The sequence below is a fragment of the Equus caballus genome, chromosome 22, assembly GCF_041296265.1.
Source record: "Equus caballus isolate H_3958 breed thoroughbred chromosome 22, TB-T2T, whole genome shotgun sequence".
NCBI lineage: Eukaryota > Metazoa > Chordata > Mammalia > Perissodactyla > Equidae > Equus > Equus caballus.
This window is the reverse complement of record NC_091705.1, coordinates 4,313,137-4,333,533: the sequence shown is the minus strand read 5'-3', so window position 1 is coordinate 4,333,533 and position 20,397 is coordinate 4,313,137. Positions and strand designations below refer to the sequence as shown.

Genomic DNA, 20,397 nt, shown 5'->3' with positions numbered 1-20,397 from the left:
CAGCCCTGTGCAAAACGACCTGGGTTGTATTTTGTGAAACGTAATTACAGAAGAGAGATGAAACCAAGCAAAGTCTTGGCTCAGCCAGAGGTGTTATTACAAAAACTGAAATGGACGGCACCTCTGGTGCTACCCCATTACCGGGGAGCAAACCTCTCGCCTGTTGGCCTGTCAAGAGGCAATATTCCAAATGCTGAGTATTTCCCAGTCAGACGGATATTAATTCAGTTATCCACTTTGCCAATGTCTCAATGCTTAGAAACCCTGTCAAAACTCATTTTCTCAGCATATCCGTTTGTAAAGTCTACAGTCCTGTAGCCATGTTCAGCATCTGTTATTGCCTTGTTACAATCCTATAATCCTTAAGCTTCTGGTTGTTGCTGAGAAATCCTGAATCATTTTAGGGGCATTTTAGTTTTTATTGTTGTTACTATTTTTATTAATTTTCATGTACCTTTAAATTATTTTAATATTATCTTAGAACACAGTATAAACAGTATAATCTTATTAAAGTAGATGAATATAAAGGATTTTTTACAAGATGGATGTGGTTTCTAAAATATATATTTTAAGATCTTCTCCAGAGGTGCCCATGTAAGATTTTAAAAAATAAAAAAGACCTAAAAGCCTCACAAGAATTAGTGTATTTGTTCTATTAGTCTTAGTTGTGACTTAGGAGCAAAATTTTATAGCTAAAAGGGGTCTTAAAAAACTGCAATTTAAAAGTCAAGGACATAAAGATCCTGCAGTGACCGACTTACCCTCAGATTTTCTTGGAACTTGTTTAAAAATGAAATGTGGTTCAGATTTTGGAATATGCATATGCTTATAAAACAATAAAAATCAAATCAAAGAAAGCGGTCTAAATCTTAATTACCAGGGTGAGGCTAATAAAAATGAAAAGGAGGAGTTTTCTCTTAATTGATTTCTGAGACTTTCAAGAAAATAGGTGAAGCCTTTTTCTCCCTTTCTCTTACCCTCCCATCCCCGCTTGATACTTGACATTTCCGTCCTCATCAGGAGCCAGACATCGGGGAGAAGCAACTCTGAGATCTGAATTGCAACGCTGCCGCAGCCCAGCCCGTGTGAAAAAGTTTTCCCCCTCCCAGGTCCATGGCAATTAAATAATGTTAACAGCAACAGCAATAATTCATAAAAATACTAAACTACGTTTATTCCTTAAGAAGATTCAGTACTTCTTAGATGCTACCAGAAGCTTGAGGGTTATGCCTGCCCTGCTACCTTATGCGCCAGAGAGTCGTGTTATTTAAGCAGGTTAAGAGCCCAATTCAACTCCCACCTCCTTGGACAATGCAATTCTTCTGACTCCCCTGCTGGGCAGCGTTTATGATTCATCACCACCTCTCCCGAAGTCGATCTTTGTCAGCTCGAGAGGCTAAGTCAGCCGCCGTCTCCACGATGCCTCCTGCCCCGAGCTCACTGTGCAGATGGTTACACTTAACATGAGGCTGCAATCACCTGTGTGAGGGCAGGGAGACAGAGGGTTCTTGTTTTAAAAGACAGCAAACCTAGGGCAGCAAACAGACTGAGGAGGCAGCGTTCTCCCTTTTCAGCTGTTTCCAAGAGGGGCCAAAGAGACTCGTGTAAAAGGGCACAGGAAGGACGTTTTAGACATGGATTTAAACATGTTTTCGTGTGTCTCGTTAAGGTGAGTGAGAACAGTCGGTCGGCAGTCGTCGGTCTTGCATCCAGGAGAACAGTCGCAAAGCAAGAAGCATTGCATTGCATTGTCCCTTTCCTAAAGCAGAGATTCTCAAATTTTAATTTGAATTAAATCACCTGGGCACACCTAAGCACATTAGAATCACCTGGGCAGTTCTTAAAAATCTCAACATCCAGGCTGCATCTCAACGAATTCAACCAGAATTTCTGGGAGTGGGACCCAGGCATCAGGATGTTCTAAGGCTCCCCTGGTGATTCCAATGTGCAGCCACGTAGAGAATCAGTGTCTTCAAGAGCACTTTGCATAGCAGGACTGGCTGAAGCGGTCTCTATCCAAAGGCATAAAAACCGAGCATTGATTCTAGATGGCTGCGCAGTCGGCATATTGCAGCCCTGGGGACGAGGACTCAGCCCACGGTGGTGATGCGGGTCTTTTCCTGCATCCAATCTGCAGACCCTGTCTAATATTTTCCATACCGGGCAATGAGATCACAAACTCCAAAACACTAAATCAAAACCGGAGGCATTACGATCTTCAATAAAACTCCATAGCCCATACACAAGGGGGAAGGGGGAGATAATTCAAACCATCACCGAGCTGTGGACATATTACATATATATATATATATATATATATATATATATATATATATATATATATGCGTGTATGTAGCCAGACGTTGGGATAGTGCAGCAATTAGAGAGAAATAGATATCAAGCAATAATTAGTTAAAAGTGACCAACTAACCAAGCAGTAAAAAGTTACAAGTAAAAATCCCATCTTTGCCTGAAAGAAAGCTCATCAAAAAGACACTTGATTTCTGACAAGGAAAATGATTTAAGTGGCATTGCAGGGAGAAATAACATAGGGATATGAATATGATAAATTAAATGAACATGAAGGAGATCCTACTTTGAGGAGAATATGCAATTCCAGAGGCCTTCAAGATTCTGAGCTTACACTAAACAAACAAACCCAACCCTGGAACAAAGTCTTTATTCCAAAATAGCGACGTTTCTAAATAGTATACTGGATACAAAAAATAAAGTCATTAACATCTAATTACGAATGATAATTTTAAGCACTCAAGAAATGGGTGACTGAAGATGGGGGCAGCGCTCCTGCTTCACTGTCCCTCAGCCTGAGGGGAAGCTGAAACTGTCCACCAGCAGGTTTCAGTGTTCTTCTGTGCCGGACGTTACAGGAATAATTCTGCAAACCTCCCAACTACCCCGTTTCCAGTGCGTGAGTTATGTTTGTGTGTCTGTGTGTGTGTTGAACATAGAGAGGACTGATCTCTAATAAGAAATCAGACAAATCCAGGTAAACCAGGACTGGCTGGGCATTTTCTTTAATCTAAGAAAACGGGTTCCATACCTGTCCTTCATTTCTCCTGTCCTTGGCCCATTCTCCAGGTTCTATGTCCATGGAGGATCAGAAATTTGCAAAGCATTCAAGGGCAGCGCACTTCAAGCTGGTTCCAATTAGGCTGGCTGGTGTGGGTGTCTCACACGTGTCAAATTTGCAGCAGGGCAATGTGATCAGCAGGGGCACCCTCTAGGCAGTGGGAGACCCTCACACACCGCTGCCTCTGGGAGCCGTCTTGTAGGCAGGCACGCCATCACCCTCTCGGTTCCCTTCGAAAATGCCACTTCTATCCTTCGTATCCCTCTGGCTTCTCCTAGAGCTCTCCTTTTCAAGTACCCAGATCCTGTACAGGAGATATGCCCCATGGACAGTCTAAGTTTCCCAAATATTTCCATTTTAATATTGCTGTTTGGACTCTTAGCACTGACACATAAACATTTTTGAGAGCTCACTGCAAAGGTGGAATTTTGCTGGCTTTATATTGATGGAATGAAATGATATAGATGTAATTCTACACCATAGTCATTTTATACAAGGGGAAATTTAAGCTTATCTGACATGCCCGTTGCCGGGGAAGGCAGGGAGACAGAGCGATAATGGGAACTCTGGACTATGCACGCATGAGAATATACACGCAAGAACGACACGGACACTGCTCCTTCAGAAGGTTCAAAGAAACTTTCTTCCTACAAACGTCATTAGCTTCCTCTCATTTATTTTTATCACCCAAATGCCGCATTTAAAATGTTTCTACCCCAAGAAGGTTATAAATGGGTATCGCAGGGTAGAAAGTATCTTGGACCTTCCTTTGCCACACTCCATTTCCCCTTGTTTATTTCTAGTGGGAGGTTTCACTGCAAGTCTTCGTTTTCTGATTTGTTTTTTTCCTAAGCCTCTGAACGGAATGGGGAACCGTTTTGTTACGCGGAAATCTTCATCTCTTCTTGTTTGTTCATTTCATTTTAGGAAAAGGAAAAAAAATTTCTTTGCGTCTCTCCCTTGCATTTCCATGGACATTCCCCCGCCGTCAGCAGCTAGTGTAAGCGGAAACGGCCCTCCAACCCACCACTGTGGACCTGACCCGCTTGCAATAATAAACATTTCCAGGATAGCAAATGAAATGCGAGGCTGGGCCAAGGACTTCAAGCCCACCGTGGTCACAAGCTGGCCAAGGGGAAACAAGCGGCGGGAATGGGTCTGTGCACGCCACCGCACCGAAGACGGTATTTCTGGATCTCGGCTCAATTTTAATGCTAATTGGCACCATCTTCAACACCTTCCTTTTGGGATCTGGGGAGCACTTGTATCCCAATCTGGAGAAGCACGGCTGCTCACAAGGCCCCCCACCCCTTTCCTGTGAGTTCACTTGGTGGGGAGGACACACCAGCCCGGTCTCCCTAGGCCAGCCGCCCGCAAAGGTGCCAATTCGACCGCGTATCCTTCTTCCTCCCTTCTCTCCCTCCCTCCTCCCAACGTCGCGGTCACGCTGGCTGGGGTTTCCTTGCTTCTGCCACATTCCCGTTTCCGGCGACCTGGTTCACTGTTCTCGAGTGTGGCACGCAGGATCTCCTTTGCTAAACTGTGTGTGTAGGGGCACAATAGTTTGTAGTCTGCGCTACTTTTTTAAAAAGTAAATTTAAAAGGAAAATTAAGAGACTCGGTTTGTTTGATTTCTAACCACACGGCTCACGGCACAGTGCTCTCTAAATCATAGCAAAAGCGCGGGGCCTGCGTTTAGCCAGGACACTCGCGGGAACGGCTGCGGGCTCCGCAGGCCTGAGGCGCGGGGGTCCGAAGGAGGACCCCAGGACCCCGACCCTGCTCGCTCGGAGTCCGCACTGGTCTTGTGGCTCCTCCGGCGGGAGGCTGAGAGGGGGAACTGGCGTTCGGTGTTAGTCAGGCCCAGGCCCAGGGCCCTCCGCAGGATGCTGCCTGTGTTTTCTGCCCTCTGGTCCTTCCAGGCAGAACCGAAACGCGCGCGTCCTGTCGCGCCCAGCCCCGCGGTTGCTCCTTCAGCCCTGCGGACCCAAGTGGGACTTTCATCTGTTAGTTTTGGTTTCTCCTGAAGACTTTTAAATGCACGGGCCCCGGGAACAAGCTGGCCTATTGCACGTTTCGTTTACACCCAAATATCTCCCCCAATCCCACCAAAAATCAAAGCGACGCTGGAGACGTGAGGTGAGGTGAGGTGGGGTGGGGTGGGGTGGGGTGGGGTGGGGGGGACTGTCGTTCCAAGGACGACCTTGTCACCGAAATTCTGACTGTCTCGCAGCCTTAACTTTAGGGTGCTGGACTCAGGTGGCGCACCGCCAAGGAATATACACCCACCACCCTTCCTGCCGCCACCAGCCGCCAGTCCCCAGAAAGGCACGCACCCTCTTCCCGCCTCCTCTTTGCCCCACGCTTTTGGCACGGAGCTTGCCTTTCCTTCTTTCTCCGCCTTGGCAAACCTAGGTCAGTTCCCGAGGCCACTGGGGACCCTCGAATCCGTCCTCCTCCCCTCCGGGCATTTAGCCCAGCTGGACGCGTCATGTCCCGGGTCCGACGCGCACCCTTAGCTCGGCGGCTCCCGCGCCCCTGGGAGACGCTCTTCATTTTGCTGCACGCTGCGTCCAGGGCGCTCAAAACAACCGAGCCAAACCCAGCCAAGCATAGAAGTGGAACCCGCGAGCTTTTTACCTCTGTGCACTCAGCGCCGACCCCGTTGCCGCCCCCTGGTCGTGGAGGGGACCAAGCTGCATCCTGGGTAGATGGAAGAGAAGTTTCCTTTCTTTCTGCGCTCCACCTTTGGGCCACCTCGCCCCCAGGCCAGCCGTGGCGCAGGAACTGGCAGAGCCGAGCCGCGGGCCGACAGGGGGCGACAAACTAAGCTTTTTCGGCGGCGGGCTGTAAGCAGGCTGCAGCGAGCGCTGTGTGGTCCCAGCAGGCAGCAGCTAGCTGCTGAAGGGGTGGAGGGTGGAGGGATGTGGGATGTCTAGTGAGGGCCCCGTGGGTCCGACACCTCAGAAAGACCCAGGGGCAATCCTCCAACCATCTTTCCCAGCCCCGGACGCCCTTAGCCGAGGGCAGTGGGGAGAAGATGCAGTCCTGGACTGCACCTGCCAGCGCCCCGCACTCTACCAGCAGAGATGGGGTGACCATTCTCTGACAGGGCAGTTGGGCTCTCACCGCGGCACGACTGGCCTTATTTGCTCTTCTCTGAGCCTGCCTGCTGACTCCTCGCCTGCAGGGGAAAAAATGGCTTTAACTGCTTTACCTTATGTTGAGGATGCACTGAGTTATGGATGTTGCATTTCCCAGGTCTAGGAATCAATCTTTTTGGTCTCTGAGCCAGTCTTGAAAATTAGGCAACCAAAGTCTAGATCAGGGGCTAACAGTATCGAAACCATCTGGAGAGAACTGAGCGGGGCACAGACCACTCCCTATGGCCTCGGAGCCCCCAAATCTAGCGCGTGCCCAGTCCTCTGCTCCGCGCCTTCGCAGGGCTCCTGGTTCGGGTTTGCCCACTTTAATCCAAGCACCTCCTTTCCCCTTCTGTAACCCGACCCTGCGCCTCGCGGACAGGCCTAGCCTAGGCTTCCAGGTAGTATCCCCTCCCCTCACCAGTGCCCTGACTCTCCTCTTCCCAGTCCCCAGGCCTCCCGAAGCCCCCGGAGCCCGACGCTGTACTGTGTTCTCCGTGCTGCGGGAGGGGAGAGTCCTCACCTCTTCTGAACCTGGGTTTTCTTTTTCCAAGGATAATTCTTGCCTGTGGACCTGGGCCCAGCCCTGCCGGGCCCGCGCGCTCCCTCCAAAGAACCAGATTTATGGCTCAGGCCCTCCTCATAGACACATTCCCAGAGGCTGATTAGGAGCCAGCGACGCTCTCCGGTCCGCAGCGGAGGGAAAGGGGTCAGGGACTAGGTCGCCACTGCTCCTCAGGCTGCGCTGATCTGGTTCATCGTGCCTCCGGCAGCATCACTGCACCGTGGCGGTACGCAGCTCCCCGGTGGCTGCCAAACGCTAGACTCTTGGGGGGAAGGGGCGGGGGATTCTTCCCGCCTCCTGAGGAGAGCTGGGAGCATACGGGAGTCCGAGAATCATGGCATTTCCTAGGCTCCCTCCTAGGTCCCCCTTCCTGCTCTTACAGTTCAGCCCAACGCCATTGGCGCTTACTGGCCTCACGCTTGGAACTCCCGGGTCCTGGCCAGTGCAAAACCAGGAGCTTTGTCCCTCCACCTGCTCTCTCCTGTACCTCACCGCGTGGCTTTCTTTGTGGCGGCCACGGTTAGGGACACAGGCTGGGCGTTGATGCAGGATAGAAATAAAGAAGACTTGACATTTAATGCTAAGGCCAAAGAGTTAAGGGTTGCGCAAACCCCCGCTTAAATGAAGGGGACAGGGCCATTCAGCGGTTTAACGAAGACCCCCTGGAAGCCGCAGGTTCTGGGTGAAAGGTGAGACCCAGCCTCCCCCACGTGGAAGGATGCGGGTTTCCGGCCTAGGAGAAGGGAACTGCCCTTCAGGCCTAGAGCGTGCAAAGGCCGCTGGGACCGCCTGGGTCCAGGGAGGGCCGCATCCCTGCCTCTGGCGGCAGCAGGTCCGAGTCCCTTTCCGACCTGCGTCCTGTGTCACTTCTTAGAGAGAATGAGTTGGGGGGAGGTGCTGTCTGCAGGGAGTCGGGATCTAGAATGTGCCCCCCTCACATCACTCACTAAAATCACACCATTACCACAAGGGAGTGGGCGGCCACTAAACATTATAAAGATTTCCTGAGGACTGGGGTCTCAGCCAGAAACTGAACACGCGGGAGTGGGCTCCGCAGCAAACCGCTTTGGGCCCTCCCCGCCAGGCGCCCTACGCCACCCTGGGCGCTCGCCGCGATGCACGCACGCCCGCCAGGAGCTGGGGCGCTGAAACCATTCTTCCCGTGGCCCAGAGAGAGGGGCGGTAGAGGCAGCCACACACTAAACGCCTCGCCAGGATCAGCTTTAATCCTCTGATATCTTAGTAGTAATGGCGGTGGAGTTAAGAATAAAACTAAAACCCAGACTAGTACTAGTAGTAAACTAGTACTAAGTACTACTCATCTAGTTGAAACTAAGTACTACTCATCTATTTGAAATGACTACCCCATCATTCTCAAAACCAGAGGGGTAAGGCTTCGAGGGGAGCGGAGCGAGTGAAAGGCCTCAGGCCCAGCTGGGGTTAGACTTGTGTGTGTGTGTGTGTGTGTGTGTGTGTGTGTAGGGGGATGGGTTCCAGAGGAAGGCCGAGGGGGGAGGAGGACGGGAGGAGGGGGTAGAGTTTCAGGGCGGGGAGGGGGGCGCCGGGGTGCAGTGACGGGAACCAATGAGCTGCCAACTCGGGCGTCTCCGGCGTGACTGCCGAGATTGACGTGGAGGACACGTCAAATTGATCCCCGCACGCTGCAGCCTCCCGGTCAGACGAATTTCTCCTAATCGGATGAAGTTCACGCTGGGCCTGGGGTCGCGGGCCTGGAGAGTGTCCTGGGAGCGGGCGGCGGCGGCGGCGGCGGGCCCGGGGGCGGGCGGCGGCGCGCTCGGCGGCGGCGCACAGCGCGTTTCTAGCCCGCGGCCGGGCCGCCGCGGCTCTCGGCTCGCGCGCGCCCTCGCTCTATGCCTCTCCCGCGGCGGCGGCGCCCGAGCTCTCCCGGACTGCGCCGGGCCCAGCCCCGGCCGCCCCGGCGCCAGGCAGCTGGCTGGCCCGCGCGCCATGGGTAAGGGGCGGGAGGCAAGCAGGGCGCGGGAGGGCTGACGAGCTCGGCTGTGTCCTGGCGCCTCCCTTCTCTCTCGCCCGCTTTCCCTGGGGGACCTGGTCCTGGATCCCAGATGAGCCGCATTCTCCGCACGCCCCCAGCCCTCGGTGGGGTGGAGTGGGGGGAAGTTCGATGTGTCGCGGGAGGGCATGTCTCAAGTAGACGCATCAAAAGTCGCGAAAGGCCACGGAGGGCTGAAGCGCCCGGTACCCGCCTTGCGGTCCCTACGCCCGCACTCACTCCGGGAGCCGGACCCAGTCCGTTTGCTCTCAGATTCTGGGTACCCACGGGTCATCTTCGGAGGCGCTCCTGGGTGCGTGCCCTAGCCCCGCGCAGCCACCCGTGGCTAACCCGCCGGTGTTTCTCCCCCTCCCGCTCACTCTCGTCCGGCGCGTCCGCAGAGCAGACGTACGGCGAGGTGAACCAGCTGGGCGGTGTGTTCGTCAACGGCCGCCCCCTGCCCAATGCCATCCGTTTGCGCATCGTGGAGCTGGCGCAGCTGGGCATCCGACCCTGTGACATCAGCCGGCAGCTTCGCGTATCCCACGGCTGCGTGAGCAAGATCCTGGCGCGCTACAACGAGACAGGCTCCATCCTGCCCGGGGCCATTGGGGGCAGCAAACCCCGCGTCACCACCCCCAACGTGGTCAAACACATCCGGGACTACAAGCAGGGCGACCCTGGCATTTTTGCCTGGGAGATCCGCGACCGGCTGCTGGCCGACGGCGTCTGCGACAAGTACAATGTGCCCTCTGTGAGCTCCATCAGCCGCATCCTGCGCAATAAGATTGGCAGCCTGGCGCAGCCCGGGCCCTACGAGCCGAGCAAGCAGCCGCCGCCGCAGCCAACGCTGCCCTACAACCATATTTACCAGTACCCCTACCCCAGCCCCGTGTCGCCCACGGGTGCCAAGATGGGCAGCCACCACGGGGTCCCGGGCACAGCAGGTCACGTCAGCATCCCCCGTTCATGGCCCTCAGCGCACTCGGTCAGCAACATCTTGGGCATCCGGACGTTTATGGAGCAAACAGGTCAGTCGTGGCGGCCCTCTGTTGCCTTCAGAGAGGGGCAGAATTTGAGACTGGGGGCAGGGGGTGGGGAGGGCAGGCATGTGGGTGCGGGGTCACACTCGCCGTCCTCCTCCCACCGGTTTTGGCTCAGGGGAGGGCTCCGGGCTGGCCAGGAAGGCTGAGGGTCCTGGGCCTTCTGTGGGAGTCCTCGGACATCTTGAACTTTTTATGACAAATATGGAAAATATTTCCCAAATAGACGAGCAATCGCCAACCACAAATTCGGAGGCCTGAAATTGCGCTTTTTCATTCTTGCAAAAAGTATGCAAACTCCTATCGCCAGATCTAAGCCAAACAAACCGCAGTCATTTCTGCGACCCTTTCTTAAGATCTGGATCTTTCGGCATCCCTCACGTTCCCCAAAGGGTTCTGTCCCTCCCAGGCCCAGAGGCTCTTTTGAGTAAAAGGCAAACGGGCCTCTGGTGGGTCCTGTGGAGTGGCCTAGACCTCCAGCAGGCCGGGCAGCCTTGCAGGTCCTAGAGCTGGGGTCTCGGGTGACGGCGCCACTGGACTGCAGCAGTCCTCTGGGTGCAAGCTCACAAAGCTTCGCTCTTTGCCTGCAATTATAATTCAGCAAACTGTCGGTCTTTGCCTCAGTGGGAAGGGAGGCGGCGGGGAGATGGAGAGAGGTGTAGGGCGGCCTTGGTGCGGGGCTCGGCTCGGGCAAGAACGCTTGTGGGCTGGGACTGAGTCCCGAGTCTCTTCGCACTGTCCCCTGCCCTCAGCAGGCGGCCAGGGGATGGCGCGCTCTTAGGTGAGCATACTCAGGAGGAGGGCAAGAAACAAAATTCACCGTAGCCCCAGAGAAAGGAGGGGCGGCCAGAAAGAAACTGAATGCTTAGCTCCAGCTGCAGAGAGGCGCGCCTCCGAGGCCGCGAACACGCTTTGTTCTTCTCTTCGCTCAAACCCGGCCTGGGCTGCCGGCTGGAGCCAAAGCTTCCCATGGAGCGACCGGTGGGCACCTCGCTGGGAGGTGACCTCACCAGGCCTGCGCTGAAATCTGGAGCTTTCTCTCGGTTCCCCGGGCACACACGTGCGCGAGAAGCAGCCGTGCCCGGGACGCGCGCGGGTCGCTGAGTTGACGCTCTTTTGGGAGACCCAGGAAGTCTCCGGAGGCAGTTCTGAGTAGAACCCTCTCCCAGCCCTGCAGACGGGGAAACTTTGAGAAACCCATATAATTCTCATGAGCCTGCTGTGGATTTGAACTTGGACCTTTCCGGGCGCCGTCTCTGGACAGCAGAAAGGCCGCCTTGGCCAAGTGTACCGAGCCCCTGCCCCACGCGCCGCCTCCCCGCCTGAGAACTGCGGTTTCGCGGGAAGCGGGTCGAGGGCCGGGAGGAGCGAGGAGCAGGCCCTGCTGCCTTCCTTCCCTCTGCCCGCTAGGAGGGGAAGCGAACCTCCCTGGCCTCCGGCCCTCCGGCCCCGCCGCTCGCTCTCCGCGCGTTTGGCCGCCTCCGGTGTTTGGAAGACCCTTGGCCGCGCCCTCGGATGCGAGCTGAGCGCCTGTAGCCTCGCGTGTAAACGTCCCGGCTGCGGGGCCGCTGGCGTGCCCAGCGCAGATCTGGATGCCCCCCTAATCCGTCCTGTGTCCCCCGCAGGGGCTCTGGCCGGGAGCGAAGGCGCCGCCTACTCCCCCAAGATGGAAGACTGGGCCGGCGTGAACCGCACGGCCTTCCCCGCCACCTCAGCAGTGAATGGGCTCGAGAAACCTGCCTTGGAGGCCGACATTAAATACACTCAGGTAACCAAGCGGCAGGGGAAGATGTCCTTAACCAGGGGAGCAGAAGGGCTGGGGGAGTGTGGGGGGAAGAGAGAGGCAGAGAAGAGAACGCGCCCCCGCGCCCAGCGGCCGCCGGAGCTTCCGTGCCGCGTGTTTCTCCCCTTCGCTCAAGCGCACTGGTTTGGGGGAGGCTGGCTTTCGAGGGGATTGACTTGCCTTTTGCTGAGATACTTTTGCTAAAAAGGCTGGAACCCAGATCACAGATGGTCGAGGACTCCGTTTCTCTAAATCCTGGGTGGTGAATGCTATCATCACCTTTTATTACTATTTATAATAATTTGAGTGGAAATCACTCTGCCAGAGTTCTTACTAGAAAAATTAGAGGTCAGGCCTCGCGCGGGGATAATTGAGGGAACAGCAGGGGCAAATGAGGATCCCCACCTCAGTAACTGCGTGTGCTGGAGAAGGCGGCGGAATTGCCTGCTGCTGAGGGTCTGTCCCTCTCTATCCGCACAGTCGGCCTCCGGCCTCTCCGCAGTGGGCGGCTTCCTCCCGGCCTGCGCCTACCCGGCCTCCAACCAGCACGGCGTGTACAGTGCGCCGGCCGGCGGCTACCTCGCCCCGGGCGCGCCCTGGCCTCCGGCGCAGGCCTCCCCGCTGGCGCCCCCCGGGGCCGGCGTCACCGTGCACGGCGGAGAGCTCGCGGCGGCGATGACCTTCAAGCATCCCGGCAGAGAAGGTGAGGGGCGCTGGCGGGGAGGGGGTCGGACGAATGCCGTGAGGGTTAGGAAGGGTGCAGGGGCGGGGAGGGGATGTGAGCCTGGGAAAAGGTAGCGAGAGAGAGAGAGAGACAGAGAGACAGGCTAGAGTGGGTCCCGGCATAAATCCTTCCTCTGGGTTAAACGTTAAGCCTGCGGCTTCTTGGAGCAGATTGATTTCTAACAGGTGTATGCCTTACCCTAGAAAGGCAGGCAGAGGTTGAGAGACACCCCAGGACTGACCCCCGGCCTTGTACGAAGAGAAAAGACAGAGGGTCAGACTGGCGAACAGGACTCCTAGCCTTGGATCGGGTTCTTGTGCCCTTGGCCAAGGTTATGCGCCTCTCTGGGTCTCAGTTTTCTATCCATAGAATGGTCTAGAAGGCACCCTCCAGGTGAAGGCACCTCACTTTTCTGTGGCCTGTGGAGCTTTGCCTTTTATGGTGGACCTGCTGTGACACCTGAAACCCACAGGTGGGGTTGCACCTGTCCTAGATCCTTCCAGGCACTGCCCATCTTTTTCTTCCAGGTTCCTTTTTTTTTTTTTTTTTGCCAGGCCTTGATGTCCCCTTGGATTCATTTTCTTAAACACATCTTTTGGGAGAGGAGAGAGCATTTCAACCATGTGTCCCTAAGCCTAGACTCTTTGGAACTCTGTGTAGTTTGGGGTCCTTGTTCCTGTGGGAAATGTGGCTGAGAGGCTTCTCTCTCCTCCTCCTCTTCTCCCCCCTCCTCCATAAATCTACCCCCCCCCATAAGCCAACTAACAGATTTGAGGTCAGCAATGTGAGAGGCATCTTCTTACAGTGACCTTGGGATCTGATTTTTCCCATAACTTCAGAAAGGCTCACCTGCCCTTGAGTCCTCATTTTCCCCATTGGTGAAAAAAATGTCTGGATTTGCTCATTTTGAACCTGCCTGCATTTAGGTTCTGAGCACTAGAAATTTGCAACTTCAACTACCATGGGGAAGGGAAGAGTCACCTTAGGGACTCCCACCCCAGCAGTGAAGGAGACAGGGCACAAGCCTGGGGGGGGGGGGCTTGTGGGGCAGAGGGATGTTCCTGATCACAACAGGGTCCTTACTCGCTGCGGATCCACCTCACACTTCCCAAGACAGAAGTAGGGGGCAGGTGGAGTTGGGCAGGCCACAGGGGATGGGAGGGCACTTGCTCTTTGGTGATGCCCAGGCAAAAAACTTTATTTCCAGGTAATCTCAGTGAGACACAATAGCATAATCCAAGAGACAGGGAGAGGGAGAAAGGAAGAAGCGAGAGAGAAAAAGAGAGAAGATTAAGATGTTATCAGTATCAGCCAAGTGGAGGAACAAAAGTATTTTTCTGTTTTCACCTCTCCCAGAGCACAAACATCCTGGGATATAAATTTACAAAAGTTGAGAATTAAAATTGCTTTAGGCTTTAAATTTAATTTAAATAAAGGATAATACCATGTTCATTTATAAGAAAATCCAAGCAAAAGAAATTTTAAAAATTGAGACTTAGAACTCCTTTAAGCTTTCCCTTCAAGGATGGGGTGAGGGGGTCTCAGGGTGGGTGCTTTGCCCAGGGTCTTGTCCTTGGCCTGGAATCTACCTGTTTTCTTGATTACTGAGGTCATCTGTTGAATTAGAAATTGAAATGGAATTTACCTCATTACAGCTTTACACAAATCTTTTAACTAAGCAGGTTCATTTGAACTGGAAGAGTATATCCACAAATTTAAATGATTTCCTCTGGGCTGATCCCAGGAAGGAAGACTTAGAAAAAAGACTTGCTATCTTCAGAGCGAGGCCCTCTTTTACTAATTGAGCCACTTTGTCCTGGGGCATTTCAAGTGCTACATTAGAAACAAATTATAAGGGCTGGGTAGTAACCCAAAGGTAAAACATGCAGTTCTGATTTCCAGGCTAACTCTGGTCAGTTTAGGGTGGGGAATCATTGTTGGTTGATTTCTTTAGAAGGTACTTTCCTTTCAGAAATACAAAGACGTTTGAATGGCACTGGCATTCGTGTCCCTTTTACCATTATATTCTCTTCCTATTATGAAACATCCCACCCACTTTCAAAATCTGCTAATAGTTATTAGCAGTAATTAGCTACATTAACTACAGTAGTTAGCAATAATTAACTACATTCGTTATTAAGTTAATAATTTAATTTCCTGATCCTTACAGTTCTTTAGAAATCCAGGTAAAGGATCATTGAATAAATCAGGTCCATCATTAAAAATGATTTCTCAAGCTGGCAAACAAGTGTTTGTTTATGTTTGAACAAGAACATAAAAATAATGAGAATTACATACCTACTTGGGTTGTGGATTTTTACTCTTCTTCTCATTGGCAGAAAAGCTGACTTCAAAGACCCTCGCCCCCAAAAAACTAGTCTTTGAAAAATTACAAAGCAAAGTAATATGAATCACTGCCTTCAATTTTCTAATCATTGCTTAAGAAATTATCTTCCAAGAAACTTATCCCACAAGACAACTTGCTATCATTACTTGTTGTTCCATTCGTAAGAATAGTAAGAATATCATTTACTCAATTTTTTTCAGTAAGAAAAAAATTGTTTACTGAAAGCAAGTGAATATCATGACTGCTCAGTAAAAAACAAATATTTTGATCATCTAGTCCATACAAGCACAACATACACACAGAATAATATATATTGTAATGCATATTTCAGTATGTTCTTCAAATCAGGTGCGAATGAACATGAATGGTTATCCTGAGAAGCTTAATCAAACGTCAAATTATGCATTATGATTTCTTAATTTTATCTTGGTAAAGGGTAGAGAGTCTGGGTTCCCTGTTATGTAGGCAAGAAAGTCTGGATTTACGTTTCCCCTCCCTGAAAGGAAACTTTAATTCTTGGGAACTGGGAGAATAGACAAGTTCCACTTCATAGACAGTGGAGGGGCGCTGATACTGTAGGAATGTCCACATCCATCCCAGTGTCTTTTCAGTCAGGGCAGGACCACCTCCCCCCACCCCCCACAGGTGACAGGCCCCACCAGATGTCCCCTCAAGACAGCTGGTATTTCCAGTGTGTTTCCAGTAATCGTCAGAACCTCAAGGTTCTACACTGCCACCCAGGGGGGCTTTGGAAAGACTAAAGATTCGGAAATCAAATCTATAAGATATTGCATACACTCAAAGAAGAGGTGCTGTTTATATTTGTTAAAGGTAACTCGCAGCTTCGTTCTAGTAATCTCTGCTCCGAAATGATTCTTGAAGGAACCTAAAAGCAAACTTGGCCAGGGGTCACAAGGGCGCAGGCGTTCTCGGGAGAGCTGCCGCCGCCGCCGCCCACCCTGGTCTCATTTGACCTCGCCCTGAGAGACCCTTGCCAGGCCCCCGCGCCTCCGGCCCCCCTCCTATGGTCTCTTTAGCCCTGCAATCGCAGTCTTAGCATTTTAAAAACGCTTGTCCCCATTCCTGCCCCCTAAAGATGAAATGAGCCTGCAGAGCGCCTAACGCCGGCCCAAGCCTCCAAGGCCCCCCACGACACACCCGCTCACGTTGCCCCGGGGGGCTGCGGGTGGGAAGGGAGAGAGGAGGGTTCTAAGGCGGAGGGAGTGGCTCGCGCGGAGCTCAAAACGCCGAAGCAGGCAGGATTCGGCCCTGCAGAGTGGGGTGGAATCTCTCTCTGGGCTCCTGGGTGTTTGTTTTTCACAAGTTCATTTTCTCGCCTGTCTCTAGGGCAACCGGCCTTGGCTGGGAAACCTCCTCCTCCTCAGATGTTTTCTAAATAGGTCCTCACCTTGAAGTGTGTGTCTAGAGTGGAAAGAAAAGGTCTGAAAACATTGTTGGCTGGGCGGCCGCAACTGTGTTTAGGAAAGAGAGCTGAGAGGCGGGGGAGAGCGGAGCGGTCACTGTCCTGGACCCTCTGAAATCTTTGTGAAGCCAGATGTGTGTGCGTGCGTGTGAGCGTGTGTGTCCCCTGCACAGAGGGGTGTGTACCGCCCAGCTCTACAGCCACAGCAAGAAAAAGAAAAAATCCAGAGTTGGACTTGTAGGGGGAAAAAAAGAAAGTTGAAAATAGGCGCCTTTAGGTATAAACAAGCTTGTGCCTCCTACTGCAGGAGAAGCTGAGCGGCCGGCGTTGGGAAAGGAAAAACAGACGTTGCACAATCGTGGCGTCACTTTTCTGGCTTCCAGTAGCAAAACACGGGCCCCTTCCCAAACCCCTAAATAACAGAGCAAAGCGCAGAATGCCGCCTGATCTGGCAAATCCACTGTCACTTAATCCGGAGGCCCGCAAGCCCCAGAGCGTGCTGTGCCCACAGTGGTGAGCGCATCTGGACCCCCGGGCCGCGGGGGCATAGCAGAGTATGCCGCCCACTTAAAGCGCGACGGCCCCCTATATCGGAGGAATTCCTCCGCCCCAGGCCCTCTGCAAGGGCCGTCTTGGGTGACTCGGTCCCCACTCGATTTCCCCCTGCCCACCGCCAGCGCCCGGAGCCGCTTTGAGGGACCGCTGACCTGACGCGTTGGCAGCTCCTCGGGCCTGTGCGCGCGGGTCAGGAAGAGGGGGCCGCACGGATCTCAGCTCCCAGCTCCCTTCCGCTGAAGTCTCAAATCTGAGAACGTCCCCCGCCAGGGGCCAACGGGTCGGCAGCGCCTCCCGGAGCCCGTGCCTCCTTTATTGAGCGGGCGCGGGCGCGGGCGCGGGCGCGGGGCGGAGGGAAGTGCACCTGGTCAGCGGTCAGAGAGCGTTTGCAAAATGGCCTTTCGAGGAGAGTCGCTTGCCAAGGCTGTATTCGCGACTGACTTCCTTAAGGGGACGAAGAGGGGTGGGCGCCAACGGGCACGTGGAGCCCTTGGAAAACTCGGATCTTTGTTTCCTTCTTCCGAACACTGGAAGTATTGAGCGCGCGCCACAGCGTTCACCCCCGGATCCGCACGCTGTCACCCGCGGTTTCGGGCGTCCCGAGTCAAGCTCGCCCTGCGCTGCGCCAGGCAGTGACCCGACGCCCCTGTGCTTCTTCCCGCAGTGGCCGACCGGAAGCCGCCCAGCCCTGGTGGCAAGGCCCCGGACGGCCTCAGTAGCTTACACGGACTGCCCATCCCGGCCTCGACCTCCTAGGGCAGCGCTTCCCCGAGCCCGAGCCCCGAGGAAGAGGCGGACTGGTGGGCCGACCGGGGCGCGCAGGACCGAGGACACGCCGAGGAGGTGCCCGGAGCCGGCCCGCGGGGGGCGCGCCCGTCAGCCGCCAGGCCTCGCCCTGCCCTCCGGCCCTGCGGCCACACCTCCTTGGTTGGCCAGGGACTTTGGGCTTTTCTGAACTTTGGCTTTAGGCTGTCGCACCCTTGTCGCGATCTTGGCTCCGACGTGGCCTCCCTCGCTCTGTCAGCCTCAAGCTTCTCTTCCGACTTCTCCCGGGATTGTTCGGCACCCTCCTTCCCTCCTTCTTCCCTTGTCTTTTCTCTCTCTTTCCTGCTGTCCCTCGCTTCGCTTTTTCCTTTCCTTCCTCCCTCCTTCCTACCCCACTTTCCTTTCCCTCCCCACTTTCCCCTTCCTGCCCTTTGCCCTCTTCATTTTTCTCCCCAGTCTCCCCAGCTCTGCTCCCTCCTTCTCCCCTATCTACTGTGCTTCCTTTCCTGTGGTCCAGCCCCGTGCACCTTCCACCACCTTCTCTCTTTCTCGCCCTTTACAGTCGTGGCTCTGTTTCTTTTCATTGTACTGCTTCCCTGACCCCTTCCTTTCTCTGGGAAGCCCCGCATGATCTCCACCATCGTCCCTCCTCTCTTTAGCCTCACCCTTCTGGTCCCCCCAGGCCTAATGGAGGAAGCTTGGAACTAGGAAGTGGACAGAGAGGCCACAGCTTTTATTTTCCATTTTAATAATAATGAACCCTAACAAAACCCCAGTGAACTGTTGTCTCCCCGTCTCCCCTCCCTCCCCTCCAAGGACAGTGTCTGGAAATTTGTATTTTCTCAGTGCCCAGTGGCTGGGCTTCTCTTTTTCTCCTGTGAGATGATGTCACTCCTGGAGAAGACTGGGGTAGGAGTAAGGGCACTGGGACCATGGTGTTCTCTGTGGCTAGACAATCCTGAGCCCTGGAGTGGCCCCCTCCCACCCCTCCACACCCAACAAAGGGAATCTGACACATGGTAAACCTATCAGCCCTGTTTTTGGTATTCAGGGGCCAACACATTGTTAATTCAAACCACAAAGTGCTTCCGGGTACAAAGGTGCAATCTGGCTTCTGGTTTGCAAGGGGGTGGGGGTCAGAAAACCCCAGAAAATGCCTTCTAGAGCAGGACACCAAAGCTATGAACAGCTTCCCAGTTCAGGTGCACCGGTGGTGGGACCTTGGACATAAAACCGCAATTTTTATAGTCATAAAGATGTCACTGGTGAGAGTCCGACGTCACCTGTTAAACGTGGCTGCCTTTGAATAAAGGAAAGCATCTGAAGTGTGCTTTGTAAGGGTGAGCAAGCCGGTGTTCAGTCTGGAGTGTTGTGTAGGTGGGTACCCCTCACCGACTCTAGCCCCTGCGTTTCCAGCATGAACATGACTAAGAGAGAATTAGTTTAATGGTTTAGTCATGAGCACTTGCATCCCAGGTTGGGCAGGAGGAGGAGGAGAAAGTGAAATGGGAGGGACAGCTTCGGGATCAGTCCCAGGAAGCTCCAGCTCAGCCCTGGGGAACTGGGGCAGAGCGGCAATATGCAGAAATCACCCCCAAATGAAGCTAATTCTTAGAGGAATAAAGTGGGCAAAAGGCATTGAGCAGCACTGGAGGACTTTTCCAGAACATTTTAACATTCTGAAAGCTGAAGAAAATCGTTGAAGGCTCCCACATCATCTAGGGATTTCTCACGACAAACGGGTCTCTGGCTAATTGTTTTGTTTTTCCTCCTTGTGTGTGGCTTTCTCAAACTGATATAAGAGATCTTTGAATGGAAAGTTTTGCTTGTAAGTGCAGTTGGTTGCTTGGACATATGGAGGGAACCAGTGGGGAAATTATTTTCATTGCATCTTGTTGCAGTCATACCTGCTGAAGGTATTAGTTATAAAAGAATATCTGCTTTTTTCATATAGGAACTTTTCTTCCCAGGTTTTCAAAGTCTCTTGCCTTTAAAGAATGTTCCATTTTATAGATCAGAATATCGAGGGCTAGCTATTTGGTTTATTTTCTGTAGACCACACAGCAAGCTACAAATTACAGGGCTTGGGCTCAGAAACTGGGTGACACCATCTCATCAGAGAGCCAAGATTGGGGCTTGAACTTTGAGCCTGGGGTCCTCAGCCTTCTGTGCCTGCATTTCCTGCAGAGGCTGGTCATAATGATAATGGGGATAAAGTGTGAGAAGGAAGCCTGCTGTCAAGTCTCCCGTCCTCTCAGCCTGTCTTCATGTGCTTAGATGAGCTTTGCATGCCCAATCATTGACAGGATTTTCCAGCATCCATCCTTGCTGCCTGGAGGAGGACTGGCTTGCCTGGGCCGGGAAGAAGGCACCTCCCCCTTCCTGAAGAAATGAGAAGAATCTGTATAACCAGACTCTATGTCTGAGTTGCCACTTCCCACCCTGAGTTTGGGCTGACTGGGATTAAGGGTGAGAAGAGCTGAAAAATGCTACCCAGGAAGGATGCATGTGTTGTAAATGTCACTTACAAAAGGAGTCACTTTCCGAATCTGTCCCCTGGGGTTCCCCATATCCTGTGGCTGGAGGTGGGTCATTCAGAGTCCTTGGCTCTGGGGTGTGCATTCATGGAGGACAGCCACCATCCAGTCACAGTGCCAACAGGCTTTGATGTTTCATGTGAGCTGTGCAGGGATATCCCTTCTCTCCCGAGGCTGTGGCCATGGGAAGTCCCAGGGAGCTTGGCTTAAATCCCTGCTCCACTGGAGGCCTGTGACCTCTGCAAGACTCCATGTTCCTGTCTGTGAAATGCACCCTTCAATGCGGTGACACCCACAGTGACCTGGCCTGCAGGAAGACTGGCACTGGTGTTGCTTCACCTTCCTGGAGATGATTTTGCTGTTAACAAGGGTAGAAGAGTCCTTTCTATGGTTGATGGGGGACCCTGACT

At 53.4% G+C, this 20,397-nt stretch overlaps 1 protein-coding gene across 1 annotated transcript; it reads left to right on the top strand.

Moving 5' to 3' along the window:
• The first annotated feature begins 8,883 nt into the window (after positions 1-8,883).
• On the top strand, positions 8,884-18,798 carry PAX1 (paired box 1). Its single transcript, XM_023626005.2, has 4 exons — positions 8,884-9,841; positions 11,479-11,621; positions 12,117-12,339; positions 17,350-18,798. The coding sequence occupies exons 1-4, from the start codon at positions 8,884-8,886 to the stop codon at positions 17,439-17,441; spliced, it is 1,416 nt and encodes a 471-aa protein (XP_023481773.2). The 3' UTR covers positions 17,442-18,798.
• The last annotated feature ends 1,599 nt before the right edge of the window (positions 18,799-20,397 follow it).